Source organism: Peromyscus leucopus, chromosome 4, assembly GCF_004664715.2.
Source record: "Peromyscus leucopus breed LL Stock chromosome 4, UCI_PerLeu_2.1, whole genome shotgun sequence".
Classification (NCBI taxonomy): Eukaryota; Metazoa; Chordata; class Mammalia; order Rodentia; family Cricetidae; genus Peromyscus; species Peromyscus leucopus.
Window position 1 is genome coordinate 35,810,083 of NC_051066.1, and position 21,898 is coordinate 35,831,980.

Consider the following 21,898-nt stretch of genomic DNA (forward strand, 5'->3'; position numbering starts at 1 on the left):
TACAGGGATGGTTAAATATACAAAAATCTGTCAATATAATCCATCATATAAATAAACTAAAAGAAAAAGACCACATGATCATCTCATTTGATACTGAAAAAGCCTTTGACAAAAACAACACCCCTTCATGATAAAGGACTTGGAGAGATCAGGGATACAAAGAATATACCTAAACATAATAAGGGCAATTTACAGCAAGCCAACAGGCAACATCAAATTAAATGGAGAGAAACTCAAAGTGATTCCACTAAAATCAGGAACAAGACAAGGCTGTCCACTCTCCCCATATCTATTCAATATAGTACTTGAAGATCTAGCTACAGCAATAAGACAACAAAGGGAGATCAAGGGGATACAAACTGGGAAGGAAGAAGTCAAACTTCTCTATTTGTAGACATTATGATGATATACATAAGTGACCCCAAAAATTCTACCAGTAAACTCCTACAGCTGATAAACACCTTCATTAATATGGCAGGATATAAGATTAACTAAAAAAAAAAAATCAGTAGCTCTCCTATGTACAAATGATAAATGGACCAAGAAAGAAATCAGAGAAACATCACCCTTTACAACAGCCACAAATAATATAAAATATCTTGGGGTAACTCTAACCAAACAAGTGAAAGACCTGTATGACAAGAACTTTAAGTCTTTGAAGAAAGAAATTGAAGAAGATATCAGAAAATGGAAAGATCTCCCATGTTCATGGATAGATAGGATTAAATGGCAATCTTATCAAAAGAAATCTTCAGATTCAAAATGCAATTCCCATCAAAATCCCAAAACAATTCTTCACAGACCTCAAAAGAATAATACTCAACTACATATGGAAAAACAAAAAAACCAGGATAGTCAAAATCATCCTGTACAATAAAAGAACTTCTGGAGGTATCACCACCCATGACTTCAAGCTCTACTACGGAGCTATAGTAATAAAAACAGCTTGGTATTGGCATAAAACACATGTGGATCAATGGAATCAAATTGAAGACCCTGATATAAATCCATACACCTCTGAACACCTGATTTTTGACAAAGAAGCCAAAATTATACAATGAAAAAAAGAAAACATCTTCAACAAATGGTGCTGGCATAACTGGATATCTACATGTAGAAGAATGCAAATAGATCCATATCTATTGCCCTGCACAAAACTCAAGTCCAAATTGATCAAAGACCACAATATAAATCCAGTTACATTGAACCTGATAGAAGAGAAGACTACTTCCTGAATGTAACACCAGTAGCATAGACACTGAGATCGACAATTAATAAATGGGACCTCCTGAAACTGAAAAGTTTCTGTAAGGCTAAGGACACTGTCAGTAAGACAAAATGGCAGCCTGCAGAATGGGAAAAAAAATCTTCACCAACCCCACATCCAACAGAGGGCTTATCTCCAAAATATATAAAGAACTCAAGAAACTAAACATCAAAATTTCAACTAATCCAATTTTAAAAGTGGGGTACAGGTTTAAACGAATAATTCTCAACAGAAGAATCTCAAATGACCAAAAAGCATTCAAGGAATTGTTCAACATCCTTAGTCATCAGGGAAATGCAAATCAAAACAACTCTGAAATACCATCTTAGCACCTGTCAGGATGGCTAAGATCAAAAACACTGAAGACAGCTCATGCTGGAGAGGATGTGGAGAAAGGGGAACACTTCTCCACTGCTGGTAGGAGTACAAACTTGTACAACCACTTTGGAAATCAATATAGTGGTTTCTCAGAAAATCAGGAATCAATCTACATCGAGACCCAGCTATACCAATCTTGGGCATATACCCAAGGATGCTCAATCATACCACAAGGTATGAACAACTATGTTCATAACAGCATTGTTTGTAATAGCCAGAATACCTAGATGCCCCTCAACCGAAGGATGGATAAGGAAAATGTGGTACATTCACATGATGGAGTATTACTTAGCTGTAAAAAACAATGACCTCATGAAATTTGCAGGCAAATGAATGGAACTAGAAAAAATCATTCTGAGTGAAGTAACCCAGACCCAGAAAGACAAACACAGTATGTACTCACTCATAAGTGGATATTTGGAGTAAACTAAAGGATAGCCAGACTGCAATCCACAGCTCCAGAGAGGCTAGATAACGAGGAGGGCCCAAAGAGGGATGCATGGATTTCCCTGGGAAGGGAAAATAGATCTTCTGGGTAAACTGGGGGTAGCAGTAGGGGAATTGGGGCTTGAGGGAGTGGGTTGGGGGCAGGGCGGAGGGGGGAGAAGTAAGGAAAGATGTGTTGATGGGGGTGCATTTCAGGGTTAGGGAGAAACCTGGTGCCAGGGAAACTCCCAGGAATCCACAAGGATGACCCCAGCTAACACCCCTAGCAGTGGTGGGGAGTTTGCCTGAACTGGCCATCTACTATAATCAGATTGGTGGCTATCCTAATTGCCATGAAAGAGCTAGAACTGGAACTGACGGAAGCGGATGCAGAGATCCACAGCCAAGCACTGGGCTGAGCTCCGGGAGTCATGCTGAAAAAAAAAAAAAAAAAGGAGGAATTGTAGGAGTCAGGGGATTTAAGGTCATGATGGGGAAACCCACAGAGACAGCTGACCTGAGCGCGTGAGAGCTCATGGACTCTGGATCAACAGTTAGGGAGCCTGCATGTGACAGTTGTGTAACTTGGTGTGTTTGCAAGGCTCCTAGCAGTGAGATCAGGACCTGTCCCTGGTACTTAGCTGGCTTTTGGGAACCTTTCCCCTATGCTGGATTACCTTGCCGAGCCTTGATGCAGGCGGGGAGGAGCTTGGTCCTGCCTCAACCTGATGTGCCATGCTTTTTTCAAGTCCGTGGGAGGCCTGCCCCTTTCTGAATGGAGATGAGGAGAAGTGGATGGGGAAGTGTGTAGATGGGAGGTGGAGGGGAGACTAGGGGGAGAGGAGGGAGGAGAAACTGTAGTTGGTATGAAAAATAAATAAAAAAAATGTTAATTGGATTTTAAAAAAAGAAGAAGAAAAAAAAGAAAGAAGGATCCAGGCTATTTGCTTCTTGGCTGTAATACACATTCTTAAAGAGAAATCCACACACATCAGGAAACGCCACATATCTTCTACTTGGCTCTTAGGAATATTTTAAGTTCTGATTTGCTGAAAACCCACGATACTCATGTTCTTGAAGCTCTGCCCCATACAGAATGTCAGCTGGTTCCCATAGGAACCGTGAGAGGAAGGGTCATGGTGGAGTGGATTTCCTCACTCCTGAGTGAAATGCACCAGCACACAGGGAATCCGTTCTTTCTCTCACCCATTCCCTCCCTGCCTCTTTCCCTCCCTCCTCTCTCCCTTCTTTCCTTCCCTTCCTTCTTTTCACTCCTTCTTCTTCCTGAAGCAGGGATTGCTTTCTACACACACTGTGGAACTCTGTAGACCAGGCTGCCACCAAGCTTCGAGCCATCCTTCTGTCCGGACTCCTAAGTGCTGGGAGTATAGGTCCGCACAGTCATAGCGGGCTACCGATGAACAGATTTCCCTAAAAACAGAAGGACACTATCTTTTCTGAAACTATTAAGCTATCATTCTTTATTCTACCTGCATTGGCACTGAGAAGCATGGTTTAGTGGACGTTGGCGTCAACCTTGTATTTAGTTCAATGAAGAGGCCCTAGGAAAGCAGCTTTGTTGAATCATCAGACCTCCCGTATGAACTCAGAGGGCAAAGTCCCTACAAAGGGGCTTTCTGAGGTCCTGACTTTGGATGTGTTCCTAACTAGTAACCACAAAGAACAAAAACAAACTGGCAAGTAGTGGGAAAGGATGGAAAAACGAAATATTTGAGAACTGAAAGTTCTCACGTGTGCTGGACACATTTTTGATGCGGTTGGCATGGAAGCCCAAAGCAGGCTTGTGTTCCTATACAGTTGTTTCTAAGCAAATAAGTTGGTGTGTCACGTCAGCCCTACTTTGGGCCCGAGGTCAGATGCCATGGAGAGGTGCAGTGATCAAAGCTAACGAGTTAACCAACCTGGTTAAAGAGAAAGGATGCCACACCTTCCCAAGGAGCCTATCTTCTTGGGGAATGATGCGCTGTCAGCGAGGGTATCATATAAAAGGCCATCCAGGGATGGTGTTTTGAAATTGGCAGAGAAGTTTAAGATGCTAAGGAAGATTTTAGAGGAAAATTTCAGAAGAAAACCTGAGTTTGAAGGGAAGCTGCTAATCTGACTTGGAGCTGTGCTGCTGTGATTAGATCTGTAATTTAACAGCGGTCCCTAATATTGCTATTTCCTGATATCTGTGAACCGCAGAATATGGCTTCCATTTCACCTGCTTCTAATAGACCCATGAGACCGGACAAGAATGCCTATGAGGGGTGAGTAATTTTGATCTTTTCTTGTTTCGGGCAGGTGAGTGTCCCTTAGGTTTTATTTTAAGTGCCTGGAGTTTTATACATCTTTTCACAGTGGGGATTAAATAATTGGAATACTGTCCATAATACAAACCCACACAAAAGCACTGAAAATTTTTATTCTTTGATTCTCGCAGAGTTGGCAAGTTGGTTCATGTAAGAACATAGAGTGGAGGTTGGTGGGATGGACAAGAGCAAGCTTGGCCACCAGAATTCACTCCCCAGCATCCACGCAAAGGTGGAAGAAAAATGATTCCACCAAGTTATCCTGTGACCTCCACATGTGCCTCCTGCCATGTCCACCTCCACACGATTTTATAAAAAATATATATAATGAATAATACGCATAGTAATAATAAATAAAAAAAGAAAGAAAAAGAAAATAGGTCAAAAGAACACACAAAAACCCACGGGAGCAGACAAATTCAAAGTACAGCCTGGAATTCACTGTGCAGTGAACTCAGCATTTAATTCCAGGACCACAGGCTATACCTGAGAAATAACGAAAGGTTCCCACAATGCCTATGGCATTTTAACTGTGTTGAGTGTGTCATGGGGTCATTTCATACGCTTTGTGATGGACGGACATGACATAGAATCAACTTCTGAAATACCATTCAGATACTATTCATCTCAAAAGTGGACACAAATCTGCCTAAGCTGCCTGCAAATTAAACTCTAACTTCTGCCTCAGGTTAACAGGACATAATAGCGCATTAGTCTTCGTGAGGCTTAAGGAATTTTTGCAAGTTCCCTCTGATTTGCTAAGAATTATGGGAAATGTCTTGTCGTGATGTCAGCATACCCACAGTGCTCCATTCCCAGGCTCACACAGACCCCTCCTGCCACCTTCTTTCCTTCAGAAATGAGAGAGGTATGCAAATGAAGGCAAAGGAAAATGGAAAACCTCCCAGGTAGCGTTTTTCTTTGGTGACCAATATTTAGAGCACAAGTTAGGAAAATGTGTGAAGATGGGCTTTAAAAAAGGTTTTGAGGAGGAAACACTGTGTGGGGGGCTATTTAGTAGCAGCTAGAGATTTTAGAAAGAGCGACACATTGGAAAAGCCAGCTTCATACAGGTTTGAATTTGGCATGAAGTCTCAGGCAAGCCTTTTCTCAATTTTGTAAAAATTTTGTAAATATTCATTTATTTGTTTTTAGTTGAAAGTGGTAATTGACATATATTTGTGGGCACAATGTGTTGGTGGGCTTTTGTTTGTGTGTTTGTGTGTTCGGTTGGCTTGCAGTGTTAGGAACTGAACTCAAGGCCTCATCAATACTAGATAAGAACTCTGCTAATGACTGTATCCTCAGTCCAGCCAGAGATTTCCAGCTACGTATGCATTGTAGAAAATCCTATTGATCTAGCTAAAATATCCACCCCTCACCAGTTTCTCATTGTTTGGTAGTAAGAATGATCAAAATTTATTTCACAGCAATTTTGAAATCTTTATGTGTTCCCTGTGGTTACCAGGCAAGGCGGTGTAGATTGCTAAGCTTTCTTAGTGATTAGGAACAGTTTTTTCCCATGTAACTGTGTCTGTGTTCCCTTTAACCATCTCTTCCCCATACCTCCCTAGTGCCCAACCTTTGATGTCCACCCGCTTCTCTGTGTTTTAGTGAGATCAACATTTAGAGTCCACATAGAGAGAGGTGGCATTGTTTGTCTTTCTGGGCTAATTTTATGCTTAGCATACTTCCAGTTCTATCCATGTCAGAAATGACAGGGTGTTCTTCTTTAGAAAAGCTGAGAGCCCAGTGAGATGGCTCAGGGGGGAAATAAACACTCGACACCAAGCCTGATGACCTGAGTCGGGTCTCTAGGACTCACATCATGGAAAGAGAGAAACGGCTCCCACAAGTTGTCCTGGGACTTCCTACATGTGCTGTCATACATACACATTCACACCCACACCCACAAATAAATAATTGTGAGAAAGTCTGAATAGTATTCCATTTTGAATATATTATAAATATATTTATAAACATATGCATTATACATATATTTATATAATATAAAATATATTTATAGACATATTCACAATACATATAAAAATGTAAGTAACTATATATATATATATCACTATTAGAAATAGTGCTATAATAAACATGGAGTATAGGTATTACTCTGACACACCAATCTCAATTCTTTTGTACACATAACAAAAAGTGAAATTTCTGTACCATATGATATTTGCCCCCATGATTTTTTCCCAGACTAGCCATATTAATTTACACTTCCACCAATAATATACAAAGTTTCTCTTGTCTCTAGACCTCGTCAGCATCTGTTATCAGTGGACATTGATGTGTGAAGAGACAGCTCATTGTTTTTAATTTTCATTTCCCTAATGAATATCAATATTGAAAACTTTAAAATATACTTGTCGACTTTTTGAATCTTCGAGAATGTCCAAATCTTTGGGCTATGCTTAACCATATTTTGCTCCCTTGCTACTGAGTTATTGAACTTGGATAAAGGGCTCCTGTCAGATGTTTAGTTTGCAAATACTTTCTCCCAGCCCCTGGGTTGTGTCTTCACTATGGTTGTTTCCTTTGCTAGGCAGGAGGTTTTAGTTAGGTACAACCCCATTTGTTCATTTGTTTGTTTGTTTTGCCTTTTATTGTGAGTCATACCTCATTTGGAAAAAAAAAAAAAAGAGTGACCACTTTCTAAACTACCTGAGTGACCACTTCCCAAACAAACATGGAGTCTCTGTGGTTTTCCGTGACACGGTTTCAGGTCTTAACAAGCGCAGCTGCTGCCTATTCTGAGTTGACATTTGGACACAGTGCACGATCAAATTCAGTTTCATTCTTTTGCAGGTGGAGATCAGGTTTTCTCAACACCACTTACTGAAAAGCTTTTCCTTTCTTCATTGTGTGTTCTTGGCGGCCTTGTCAAATACCAGCTGTCCATCAATAACTGGCTCTGTTCCTGGGTCTACCATCTTGGCTCCTTCATTGATGTCCCTGTGTCACACTGATTTGATTGCAGTCATTTGTGGGTTTTATTTGGCACAGGCTGGCTTAAAACCTTCTATGTAGCCTAAGGTGGCCTCGAACTTAGGATCATTCTCTCTCACCTTCCCTAATGAGCAACCCAGACATCAAGGAAATCTAAAGGATACCTCCAAAGTGTGTTAAGACAGTGGTCCTCAGTCTTTCTAATGCTGTGATCCTTTAATACAGTTCCTCATGTTGTTGTAACCCCCAACCATAAAATCATTTCATTACCACTTCATAGTTGTAATTTTGTTACTGTTATGAATCATAATGCAAATATCTGCTATGCAACCCTATGGGGGTTGCAACCCACAAGTTGAGAACCACTGGTTAGGGGACTATTATAACAAATATCATACAAGAGAATGTAATTAATGACTATGTTTCTTGAGATTTTTCTTCTTGAATACAGAAAAGGTGGAGGTCAGTAGTTTTAGAAGCTCTAAGGCCAGGTGTCCTTGACAAATTGAATCAGAAATCCTAAGAAGGGGCCAAGGTATGAGCACTCTTTAAAGTCCAGCTAGTGATTTCAATGTGTGGTTAGAATTTAGCTCCATGTTATAGGTGTACACTGCCTCATACTTTGTATTTCCACTCAAGATTGTAATGTATCTAGCTTTGTTATTTTAAAGACACTGAGAACACACACACACATACACACACACACACACACACACACACACACACATCAAACAACAAAAATCCAAACACCTATTAGAACTGATAAATTTGGTGAAGTGGTAGGTTATCAACTCAGCAAGAGAAGATTAACATTGTTTCCATATACTAACATGAAACTACCTGGAAATGAACTTAATGAAACAATCTCAACTAAGCAGAGTAAAAGACTGTATACTGAAAAGATTTGTATACTGAAAACCATAGAATGTTGGTGAAAGAAATTCAAGACAACATAGAAGGCATAAATAGATGAGTGGATAGCTCACGTTTGTAGACAAGAAGACTTGATACTGGTGAATTATTCATACTACACAAAGTGGCCTACAGATTCAACATAATTCAAATCGAGATTCTAATGTCCTTCTTCACAAAAATAGAACAATCTTAAACAATCCATTTGTATGCAACCAGAAAAGATTCAAATGGCCAAAAAGCCTTCTTTGGTTGCTGACAGAATAATTGTCTTAGACGTGCTTTTCTGTGGGCCAGGAGACAAGAATCTCCATCAATATCAGACTCCAGTAGGCTTTAAAGTTCCCCCAGTGATTCTGATGAGCAGTTAAAGAGTCGCTGCAGATGAATGAGTATGTCTCTTAGTGTTATGGTCTGTAGACTCAGTAGGAAATCCAAAGGAAAATCTTATGATCATGAATGAAATCAGCTTTGGCAGAATGAAATAAAAACTAAAATTGAATTTGGAAGAGAAAGTGAGTGGTGGTGTTTCTCGTACTCTCGTGTGCATGTGAATTACTAGGGGTTATTAAAATGCAGGTTTTGAGTCAATGGTTCTGGGGTGGAAACGTGGTTTGCCTTTCTAACCAGCTTCCTGAGCTAGGCTGTGATGCTGCTGAAGCTTGACTCAGCAATTCTGCATAGCGCAGAGGAGTGGGGTGGGGGTTGGGGGTGGGGGGGGTGGAACTTTCTCCTCGTAGCTGCAGCAAGGAGGTCATCTGTCCTGCTTCGGATGCAGGAGCTTGTTCTGAAGTGACAGTACAGCAACTCCATGAAGTTCTCTTCATCCCCCACCCCAAACGAGATATGACTCACAAGCTAATTAAGAACCTGTTACTTCTAATGTTTTTAAGGAGGAAAAAAACTAGTAGTATTTTGTTCCACTTTCTGAACAGTTAAATTTAGGTTAACAGGATTTGTTAAGTCTTAGAGATTAAAGAAAGATGCATTAGACAACTCGCTTCAAGGAATTTACAATCTTTCTGAGGAGACAGAAAATTAACTCCATTTTAAGAGCATCAGCACAAAATAGATGTGTTAGGAACATGGTGAAGGGAAAGATATTGATTAGGGATAAAGACTGCTCAGAACACTCCCCCAGAAGATGTGTTCGAGCTGGCCTTGAGGAATGAATGGGATTCTGATAAGTGAAAAATGAAAGGGAAGTGGAAGGAAGAGTTCACGAGCAAAGGCTTACAGCAGGAGCTTCCACCATGGCAGCTCATTAATTGGCATCATTTAAAAAAAGCAGGGCTTTCGGAGCATCCAATTAATTTTGGCCCGGTCACCAGTGTTTTCCCCTTGGTGGTTTTTAAAGCATAACTCGGATCAGATTAGAGTCACTGGAGATGTATGAGGTCACGAGGCTTGCTGAGAATGTTTAAAGTGTTTAGAGGGCAGTGGGAGGACCCAAGAATTTCCAGATGATTCTGGATAAGATGTCTTGATCCACTGTGGCATGGGACAGTTACTTTGTTATCACTGATAACCGAAGGCACACATTATGATAAAGTAACTGAAGGCTGTAAAGAGTGTGCTTTCTAAGCATAAGTTAGAATGAATTAAGGGCCCAGGCTCAGGGGCAGCTTACTGCCTTGTATGACATGGACTTGTCCAATGAGAAAGGAAGGCCTGCCTGGTGACCCAGCCAGTGATGGGGGCTGGGTCAGTGGCCTTAGGTAGAAATGAAGTCATACATACATCGTGGAAGGTTGTCTTCTCAATGGCAGATACTCAAAGTGTTTCCATAGACCAGTGTCAAAAAGAAGTGTATACACACAGGGAGCCAGGGGGAACAGAAAGAGAGAGAGAGAGACAGAGACAGAGATTGGGGAGGGGGCAGATTATTGAAAGAAGATCCATCCAGGCAATTCTTCATGGTTACTTGTAAGAAATGCTGGCCGGTGGGCTGGAGAGATGGCTCAGCCCTTAAAGGCTAGGCTCACAACCAAAAATATAAGAAATGCTAAGAAATGCTGGCCCGTGAAAGAGACCACAGGATTTTGTTTACCTAAGTCCACCCAGACACAAACATACACACCAGGGAAGTTGAGAGGGAAGCAGAGAAGTGTGCAGAGATGGAGATGCAGTGCTGAGAGATGTCTCCTCACTGGAGCATGTGGGGCACGGCTAGGGAAGCATGCAGTTGCTGTGTGTGCAGGGTGCAGTGTGAGAGGGAGCAGGGGCCTGGCAACCGTGCATGACTAGGATGGGTGTTCCGTGTAAGCCTCACAGTATAATGATGAGGGTGTGTGCGTGCGTGTGTGCGCGCATCTGGTTCAGTGTTTTTCACTGTATGTCTCAATGCCTTATAATTAGGAAATTCAGGGCTCACCAGCTTGCCAAGTGGCAGTTTTCACCATTCCTACTTCACAGATGAGGGAATGGAAGGACACAGTTAGCTTGCTTACACAATAAATGTGTGTCCGGCTGATCTAGCATGAGAACCAAGGTGGTCTGAGAGCCACGTCCCTATATTATGGAGCCTCAAAGTAAGAGGATGACAATTAGGGACAGAGTGAACTGAGTAGAGATGCCTGTAGATTTTCTAGTTACATGGGAGTGAGCAACAGTCTCGGTGTCTTCATATGTAAGTTGGGTTATTAATGTTACTCATCTTGGAGGCAGATTTTTCTGTCCCACCAGCCAGCACCCAAATCACAACAAGGAGACTTATTAATTATGAAAGCTCAGCTGATAGCTTAGGCTTGTTTCTAACTAGCTCTTACAACTTAAATTAACCCATTTCTCCAGTATAATGCTCTCCCAACTGAGCTATTTTAGCGGCTAAATTAACCCATTTCTATTCATCTAGTTGTTGCCCTGTGATTCAGGCCATTTACCTCTCCTCCTGCATGTCTTGCTCCCTCTGCTTCTGGTTGGCGACTCTCCTTTTTCTTCTTCTTCTTCTTCCCAGCATCCTGTGTGCCTGGAAATCCTGCCTAGCTTTTTACTAAATCACGCCTCACCTTTCAGCTTTTTATTAAACCAACCAGAGTGACAGATCTTCACATTGTACAAAAAAGATTATTCCACAACACAGTTATGATATTATGTGAGTTAATGCATTTATCTCATCAGTTTCCTGGTGTGGGATAATTTTCATGCTTAGTTCTAAGTGTGGTACACAATAATTTTAAACGAATATTAGCCATAGTGTGCCGGATTTAATTACGAGAGGTTTGTGTGCAGTAGTTGTGTTAGTGGTGATCACAGGTGTAGTCTGTTATCCCATCTCAGGGTGCTGACATCTTCTTTGTGTGTATATGTGTTTTTTCCCTAGAAAACGGTCTGTATATGTTAAGAATCCTTACCTGGATGCTATGGATGAAGATATTCTCTATCACTTGGATTTAGGAACCAAAACACACAACCTTCCAGCAATGTTTGGGGATGTAAAGGTAAAAATATTTTGAATGTCAGGAAAATGACTGTATTTCCTTTGCCATTTTTTTCTTTCTTATCTTCTCCTTAATAAACTTCACAGCCTTGACTAGAGACAAGTCAGATGTCCCAAGAGCATATGCACTCACTCTAATTTGGAACAACCATTTTCACCCTAACAAGATGTAAAGGGTTCCAAACTAAATCCAGTGCTAACATGATTACTTGGATGCTCTGGTCCCTAGAGATAAATATAATTTTATTGATGATGCTGTGGCTATTCAGAATTCATCATGTCTTAACAGATTCAGTTCATAACTTAACATCTACATTTATTGCTGAACCTCACTAATTCTCATCTTAAAATCATAACAGAATTCAAGACTAACAATGCTCTATTATTCTCTTCTCAAAAAAATGACCATTGTCCATATTTTGTATCATTAAGATTTTTCTTATAAGCAATATTTCATGAAAAAGTTGTTTATAGAATAATAATGGGAGAATCATATTACTATGTTACTTATTTTATCTTATAAATAGATTGTAAAAGCAATTCTTGCTCCTTATTTAAAATTAGGAAGACATAGAAAAGAACATTCTGTTTTTAAAAATATAACTTATAACCCTACTTCCTAGACCAGGACACCATCTGGGCACTTTCTTTTCTTTAATTTCATTTATTCATTCCTTCACTTTTTCTATTGGCATATCTTTATTATACTAGGTACTAGGTTACATAAGGACACTTTCTTACAAACACATAATGTGTTTTGAGCATATTAACTTCACATTGCCTCTTCCATTCCTTTTTAATGAAAAATTATTAAAATGTTTATAATGAGACTGAGGGCATAGACTGGTGTAGTGGTGCAAGCCTGTATTCCCAGAATTTAGGAGGTTCAGGCAGGAGGATCAGACGTTCACACTCAAGGTCATCTTTGGTTATGTAGCAAATTCAGGGCCAGCCTGGGATAAATGAGACTCTGTCTTTGCCATCCTGTATTCTCTTGTATAACATTATGTTATTACTATTTTCCATATTATTATAATATAATAATTAATATAACACACAATAATATTTTCCATATTATTCCATTTTGTTTGAAATCTACTGTTCATGGGTTCAAGAGGTGTGTTATAAATTATATAAACTTATTCCTAATTTTTGTAGTAAATGTTTCCGATTAGAAACAGGAGTCAAGTGGATATTATATCTTGTAAGGATTTTTCACATGTAGGTACATTAGTTTAGGATGATTCACAGATATGGTCAGTGGGAATGAACTCACAGAAATCAGAGGAAGTTAAAGTTACCGCTGAGTGGAGGTGCTGGTGCTTAGACCAAGTTCTTCTGCGAGTTCCCAGGGATTTTATTCACTGGACCAGGTGGATTCTGAGTTACAGGACATCAGAATTCCCAAAAATTAAATGGAGAGGAATGTGAAAAAAGATGATAAAGAGGATGAGTGTAGACAGATGAAGAAAGGAAGGGGGAAGAAGGGAGGGAGGGAGGGAGGAAGGAAGGATGGCTCTGATATCCATTGTCAGTTTGTGCTCAGCGGCTTCCTCCCTCCATCTATAACGGAGCGTGTGAGCGTGGGCGGGTGTCCAGGCAGTAGCTCAGCCTGTGTCTCCATTCTTCTCCAGACTACAGCTCCCCGCCTTTGTGCAGCCTACCTCCTTTTGCTGCTTCATCTTTTTAATGCAACCTCTGTCGCTTCTACCGAGTCTGATATTGAGGCTCCAGGAATCTTTGATCAAGTCAACTTTGGTACTCATTAACTGGGTTGTACATGGATTAAAATGTTAGGTGTGAGGTTTATGACTCACAGTGATTTTCCCAAGACCTTTATTTAAGAATGATTGTTTGGAATAGGAGGATTGCCATAATCAACCAATGAAGGTACACATTAAAAAGATAGGACATGTTTCGAATAGCCTGTTTTGTGTGTGTGTGTGTGTGTGTGTGTGTGTGTGTGTGTGTGTGTGTGTGTCTAAGTGTCTGTCTCTCCCCTACTATTCATGGACTGCCTTCTTTGTATATGATCCTACCCAGTCCCCACCATGGAGGCTCTTCCTTCCTTTCTTCTACCTGTGTGTCTATAATCAAAGCACATGGGATGTGTAGGCAGAAGGTCAGCAGTTAAAGTCTGGCTTTGGTTACATTAGAAACTAGATATTACCTTCCCCATACAGAGGAGTACACTAGAGCTCAATGTATATGTGGTGCTAAAACACATCTGTTGTCTCTGTGAGTTCGAGGCCAGCCTGGTCTAAAGAGTGAGTTCCAGGATAGCCAGGGCTTTCACACAGAGAAACCCTGTCTCTGGGGAAAAACAAAACAAAAACAAACAACAACAAAAAGCCCCACCTGTTATATTTATCTATCTGTGGAAGGCACAACACAGCCAGTACGTTGAACAAGCTGAGGGTAAACCCAGGTTCCCCTGATGAAATGGTTTCTGGTTCTTGAAATACACGTGCGCGCGCACACACACACGCGCACACACACTGAATTTGTTACTCTCCTCATTATTGGTAAATTATGGGATTGATGACTTTGTTGTAGAGATGAGAATCACACATATTATGTCTGCAAACACTTGAGTGCATATGGACTCATCTTTGTTGGTCTCAAAATTGGGCCTTCATGTTCCCACTTCTCTACCTGGCTGGGTTTCTATCAACACTCCAGCCACACTCTGCTTCTCAGAACCACTTAGCTACTTCCCCCCACCAGTATAGTCAGCTGGATCACAGACATGCTCCATTTCAAATAGTTTTGTCTCTTCAGAGAGCAACGCCAAGCATAGCCCCATTTTGAAGGAAAAGAGGCAAAAGTGTGTTTAGATTTAGGATCAGAACAGAATCATAATCATAACCAAACCAGAATGTTGGGAGCAGAAGAAAAATCAGCTGTCTTGTTATAGATTACCTCCTCAGAAATGTACCTTCATCCACTGCTCTCTTACCTCAGAGTGAGGACATTGTAGGTTTCATTTCTTGACTCCCTTAAGTCTCAAGTCAGCAATTCTGACTACAAGGCAGGGACATAACCCACCAATACCTAAAAATTCACAAAAGATGGTGATAATTATTATCAATAGGAACTTCAATGGGAAAGAAGATGGTAGGGTATACCATTTAAATCTGAATGAACTGGGTATGGTGGTGCATGCCTTCAACCAAAGCACATGGGAGATGTAAGCATGTGGGTCAAAAGTTCAGGCCAACCTTGCCTTCATAGTGAGTTCAAAACCAATCTGGATTACATGGATCCTGTTTTAAACAAACAAACAAATGGGCAGAAAAAACAAATCTGAATGACTCTGACAGTCCCCCACATTCCTTCAGATCTTTCCTATATTTTGAAGGATTTTCCTACATGGTACTACATACTCTCAGTGACCTAATACAATATAAGTTGGCCTTTAATTCATAACAAGCATCAAGCAGGTGCATCTGGCAGATGGCTGGCCAGGCAGAATGTTGGTCTGGAGGCCCAGTTCCTGGGTGTGTACCTCCATCTAGCAGATGGTAGAAGTAGGTACAATACATCCTCCTTGTGGGATGGGGGTGGGGTGCATCTGTGCTCTAGGCCGGAAGTGGGACACTTCCCTTTTGCTCACATTCTAGTGGCTTGAACTCAGGCATATGGCCTTGTCCACCTGGAAAAGGGCCTGGGAAGTCAACATGAACTGTGAGCCTAGAAAGAAGAGGAAAGAGTCTTGGCATGTATCTCGTCCGTCTCTGCCATACTCACTGGAGATGGAAACAATTGAAAAATGTGGTAGAGGTGCTAGAAAGATGTTTTTCAAATTCAATATCCAAATAGATATTTTATCATGTCTTTACAGATATCTTTTATAAAAATCACTAGCTGGCACCCTCTAATTCATCCAAGCATTTTACATTTATTTTTAGTTTTGAAACTATAATGTAATTACATTTCTCCCTTCCTTTCTTTTTTTTCTGAGACAGGGTTTTTCTGTGTAGCTTTGGAGCCTGTCCTGGATCTCACTTTGTAGGCCAGGCTGGACTCGAACTCACAAAGATTCGCCTGGCTCTGCCTCCCGAGTGCTGGGATTAAAGGTGTGTGCCACCTCCGCCCGGCTTATTTCTCCCTTTCTTTTCCTCTCTCCAAACCCTCCCATATGCCCTCTCTACTTTCCTTCAAATTCATTGCCTCAGATTTTCATTGATATTGCATGCATATATGTATATGTATAGACATATACATTCCTAATATTATCTGGTTCAGTTCATATAATGTTGATTGTATATGTATTTTTAGGACTGATTATTTGCACTGGCAATCATTTGGTACTCTTCCCTGAGGAAAAACACCTCTCCTTCTCCCAGCTTTCCTTGGTTGCCTGTTGTTTGTGTAGGACTGAGGCCTCATGGGCTTTTCTCCATCCATTTTACATGCCCATTGGTGCTGTTCTTGCTCACCTCACATTTGGGTGGTCATGTCAGTGAGACTTTATGAGTGCAGCTTTTGATGTTACTGGGAGATACAGTCTCCCGACAAACTCCCTGATCCTCTGGCTCTTGCGATCTTTCCACTATCTACTCTACAATGTTCCCTGAGCCTTAGATACAGGAATGCTTTGTAGATGTATCCACTGGGACTTGGTTCCACAACTCTGCCTTTTGACTGGTTGTGGTTCTCTGTAGTGTCTCCATCTATTGCAAAGAGAAGTTTTCTTGAGGATGGGTAAAGACTACATTTATCGGTGGCTATAAGGACAAATGTTTGCAGATTGTTGTTAGGGATTTTGCTAGTTTAGTAAATTAGTGGTTGTAGATTCTCCTCCAATAACTATGACTTTCTGAGCTCTGAGTAGTTAGCTGGGTTTCCAGTAGCACAAATGTTTTCACTCTTGTTCAGTGGGCCTTAAGTCCAATTAGAGAGCTGTTGGTAACTGCCAAGGCATGTGTACCACTACTGTACCCTTAATACCATGCCATACTTGCCACTGATGTGGTTCACGGGCATCATAGCTAGGTAGGATTGTTGGTCACCCCCCTCCTTTAGAAGTTTGCATGGTGTCTGCTGGTACTATGAATGCTCATCTTCAGATAGCGGCCATTCAGATCAGCCCCAGCTCAGGAAGCTCTGGGCCATGCTTCTGAAATGCATGATATCTTCAGAATTTTAAGTAACATAGAAAACCATTGCTTCATAAGACTTCACAATATGCATTCAAAATGTTTACAGTCCTTTTTAATACACAAAAGACATAATCTGCATTTATGCTCTACATTAATGTAGCATAGCAAAATCTTTTAAGCTACTGAGGACGTTGGAAAGTGAGTTTGTTCTGGAAATCATTAGGCAAAGTCCTGAACATACTTTTATAATGCTTCTAATTCTTGCCCAATGTATTTCTACCTTCTTTGATAAATCCTGGTTGGAGATCATTTTGTTTGGAACATAAGTCACTGGAGGCCGAGGCTGGCCGGTGGTCTTCAGTAGGATGTTACTTCTTATTAAAGCAGCCAAGCTGGTCACTGTATCTGCAGCTGATGCTCAGTGAGTCTGACTTAGGAGTAAGCGTCAGGAACCAAACTGCTCCTGTCCACACCTGTCATCTTTATGTCTTCAGAAATATGCAGAAATTCCTGTTGATTACTGCAACATCTACAGTTCAAAGCAGAACACAAACCGCAAACTGTTCTAACATCTGTTTTGGTTTTATGGTCAATCCGAATTGTTGTAATTTAGATGTACTGGCACCACACAGTGAAGTTATTTTCAAACTACTGTATTTTGTGTATAAAAAAAGGGACCTCCTTATACTTAAAGTTTGACTTACTCATAGCAAGAAAGTGCTTAACTACTTATAACAAGAAAGGAGGAAAGTCCATAAATAATCAATAGTAATCGAAGCTCACTTTTAACAATGGTCTGCCTTGCTCTCTTGTCCATATCCTTGGTGGCTGACTCCCATGCGCTGTTCAGAAAAACTCCCAGGACATTCCAGAAAAGATGACACACAGAGTACCCAGACAAAATGAGTAATTATGTCCTGTGATTGAGAGTGATTATGCTGCCCAGGAATTATTGTTAAGTGAAAACAGGAGGCATCATGCAGTCAGACCACCCAATACTTCTGTTGATCTCGTGAGCGGAGGATGCCCACTCTACAGCCTCAGGAATTCTTCAGATGTCCTGGGAAGGTCCTTGCTAGTCTGCCTTGGTTCCTCCGCCCAATGCTGCCCATATCAGTCAGGCACCACTAAATGTCTTTTCCCTCCCAGAAAACTCAGTCAACTTCGTCTTTACTGAATTCTGCAGTAGAGAGGCATGATCTCAAAAGGCAGGTCGGGGCAGTGTCACCTGATATTAAAAGCAGAAGTCCACATTTGTGATCACTGAGAAGGTGCCTGCATCCATGCACGCTCCTTTTTAATATTCAATCCCACTTCATCCTGATTAAACCTGAGAGCACCGAAAACGATGGCCTGAGGAATACAATGGTTTCATGTCTCACTGAGCAAGTTACTTAATCAACGATGAGCCAAGTTTGCCTACTACATCCACCTTGTGGCTTTCCAGCATTTTTTGGCATTTGCTTTCTGGGCTTCACTCCATAAACCACACTGTATATGCCACACCGCATATACCACACCTCTTATACCACACCACATACACCACACCTCTTAACCATACTACATACACCACACCACATACACCACACCTCTTAACCATACTACATACACCACACCACACACACCATACTTCTTACACCATACTACACACCATACCTCTTATACCACACCATATATACACCACACCACATACTCTACACTGTATACACCACAACACACACCACATCTCTTACACTATATCCCACCACACTTGGACCACACTGCGTGGCTTTTATTTCTGAGCAGCTGTCTGCCTGACCACCTTCTGTGTGCTCTGCTTCATCCTGGCTTCAAACACTCGTTCATCCTCTGTTTCTGACACCTGCCTGGTGCTCACTTGGTTGCCTACTCATGTAGGCCAGCAACAGGCCACTCTCTCCCCTCTCTCTAGCATATTCTCCTGTCCTTGGGGTTGATATATCTTCAACATGTTGTGACATGAGCAATTATAATTTTCTTTTGAGACAGAGTCTTACTATGTAGTCCAGTCCAAATGTACTATGCAGTCAAGGCTATTCTCAAACTCATAATTCTCTAACCCTCAGAATGCTGCTTGTAGGCATGTATTACCTTGCCTAACTGCCAATGAACACCATATTTTATTAGATATGACAATCTTTGATTGCAACATCTACCCTAAAGTCAGATAATAAGATAGACACAAAAACAAATTAGTGGAGTGGATGAAATACCACAGTCAAGTTCTGAACTTACAATAACAAGTCCTGCCCCTGGTGAGTTTTTCTCAGTCAAGAGCAGAAAAGTCTTGAGATGAGTCCTGTCAAGCTTGAAGTGATCACAATGCATTTAAAGTAAAAGCTTATGGTCAGGGTAGACAATCAGAAAACACAGTGAAACTGGGAGCTGCCCCTTTGCTTTTCCCTCGCTTATGTTCCACATCATCAGTACTTGGCACTAAACATCTGTAGTGTGAGTGCCCACCACAAGGGTGATTATATCGGTGAAGATGCCAGCCATCAGGAAAGACCTCCTTGAACAATGTCAACACGTATGGTTTTCTTCACTAGGTTAGTACATAACTCATTGGACTTAGCTACCGTCTTTCAGGTTAATGATGTGAATGAGCCAAATTTGAACACAATCCAGGATGTCTACACATGCTCAGAAGTAAACTAACTGTACAACAAAATAAAAGCTTTAGAACGGAATGCTGATCCTTGCTCTTATCATAGTGATGATGGTAGGCACCTGTTTCTCTTCTTTGACAGTTTGTCTGCGTCGGTGGGAGCCCCAACAGAATGAAAGCATTTGCACAGTTTATGCACAAGGAACTCCAGTTGGAAGGGGATGGAGAAGACATTGAAGACATCTGTGCAGGGACAGACAGATACTGCATGTTCAAAACAGGCCCTGTGCTCTCCATCAGTGTAAGTACGGAAAAGCTGCAGGCCAACCAGCCTTTGCAGGCTGGACCCCAAGCCGGGACCATCCCGACATAGTTCTCCCCCCACTTCTGCCTTGATTTCTTACACAAGGAATGCACATGAAGAGATTGACCCAACCGGAAAAGGGTTTCAGGGCAAGACCAAACATGCAGGGTCACCCCTTGTCTTTACACTTGCTACTTAACTATTTGAGGCAAGGACAAAGGTCTTCAAGGCTCACCCATCTTTCTATTCTTGATTGATTAACATGCTTCCTTTGCCAGCCATTTTCTTTCTTCTGTCCTTTACCCAGCTTTAGGAACATTGAGCTTGTCATAGAGGCCAATTCTCAGTATCGTTAGGATTTGTCAGGAGTAAACTTGCTAAAAAGCTGCAAGTGCATTTCCACGGAGCTCTTGTGACGTGCTCTCCTTGCTTTTCTGATAGCTGTTCTGGACACAGTCTGTCTAAAGATGAACTGAAAGCAGAATGATTCTCAGAGCAGTTCCCATCGGTGGCAAACCTTTAGAAGGGCGTCTTACACAGCCACTCACTCTCCCTGAGGTAGTCCTCCATACACAGACTCTGAGTCTGTGTGTATTTGGATATGGTAGTCCTCTTAAGGGGCATACGCTGGGGACAGTGAGTAAGTCCTACATAGATGTGACAATTCTGAAGACCTCAGTTGTAAATGCCCTTTATATTGGGGAGCAGTCATGATTCATTGATCCCTCAGATTACTCAGTGATGGAATGTAAGAGAACTGGGAATGTTGAGTAACAAAAGAAAACATAAAATACCATTGTGGTGGTGAAGTTGATCTTCCCTCTAGGCCAAGAGTGACTGAGACCTTTTTTGGTTTCTAATGGCAGAATCTATTAATTTATTAATTTGTTAATTAAGTAAAAAAAATGATAGACTATCTGCCTTAGAAGAAGCTAAATGTTCTCTGATGTTGTCCTGTTAATTTTTCAGTTAAAATCCTTTGAACTATAATTATTTGTTCTATTTTGTACAGTAAATGGAAAAAGAAAAAAATAAAATTTATCCAAAAAGTGAAACTACTCTAAATGATCAGAAAAAGCTTCATCATAAGGCAAAGCCAGAGGTAACCTGGTGTCCTATCAGGGAACACGGCCCAAATGGTCAAGGCTAGCTACTTAGAATACTAGGTAGGCATGGGGTTCCCAATAGAGATCTCTCCGCAAATCTCCTGTAGATACTGGGAGAGAGCGAGAGGAGAGAGAAAGAGCAAGATTCATTTATAATTTTGTCATCATAGTGAAAAATAAATACTGATCCTAAAGTTAACAAATGACTGGCTTACAGGGAACCTAATAGATGAAATAATAGCTCAGCCTCTAATTTCCAGTTGAAGCAAATGTTAGTTTATTAAATCACTGCGGAGCCAGCGCCAGGGCCCCAAACTTGTTAATCTTGAGCACACAAATCAATACAGACTTGATTCCTGGATCCAGGAGGCTCACGAGCTTTCAGAAACCAGGGCATATTGAATGGAGAAGCAACAGTGACCCCAGAGGCCCTCAGTTTCCACAGTTTAATATTCTTGGTAATAGGAAGGAGAGGGAGTGCAGGTTGAGAACATTGAGATCACAGCTCCAGTGGTTTTCCAAAGTCTCTGTGCTCATGGATCAATACCCCGCCATCATGTGAGAAGTAAAGTAGCCACTACTAAAACGCAGCTCCAGTTTCTACAGGCTACAGCATGGAAGATCTTTCTGAAGATTTGTTAGACATAACGGAATCACCCGAAATGGCTAAATTCTCTAGCCTGTGTTGATTGACCCCCAGTTTGGTGACTGTGATTGTTTTGATATAAATAATGAATTAAACAAGGCTGCAGTCAGGATCTACAGCAATTTAAACCTATTCATGTGTTCAACATATGCTTCAAACTCCTGAGTGGGAATTGAAGCCGCATTCTCCTTAGAGTCCTTCTGAACTCACATGGAAGTAACAGCAAACGAGCGAGGCTACATTTGAACGACGAAGTTCGTCTCTATTTCCCTCACTAGGGTGAAGTAAGACGGGGGGAATGGCTGCCCAAACTGTGTTTCCTCAGCTTCATGACAGTTGTGTTTGGGGGAGGCACCCTCTTCACACGAGTTCACTGAAAAGAACCTCACAGGGAGACGAGAGCTGACACCGTCCCG

The 21,898-nt window shown here is 41.2% G+C and overlaps 1 protein-coding gene across 2 annotated transcripts in view; it reads left to right on the plus strand.

Moving 5' to 3' along the window:
• Positions 1 to 4,029: 4,029 nt before the first annotated feature.
• Upp2 (uridine phosphorylase 2) overlaps positions 4,030 to 21,898 on the plus strand; it is a 35,755-nt gene continuing 17,886 nt past the window's right edge. Inside the window, exons 1-3 of one of the 2 annotated variants that reach the window (XM_028873234.2) lie at positions 4,030 to 4,341; positions 11,579 to 11,696; positions 19,569 to 19,727. In XM_028873234.2, coding sequence (XP_028729067.1) covers positions 4,280 to 4,341; positions 11,579 to 11,696; positions 19,569 to 19,727 — 339 coding nt within the window. In that variant the 5' untranslated portion in view covers positions 4,030 to 4,279. The remainder of the gene's footprint in view (positions 4,342 to 11,578; positions 11,697 to 19,568; positions 19,728 to 21,898) is intronic. The other variant, XM_037204796.1, reaches the window with a different exon arrangement.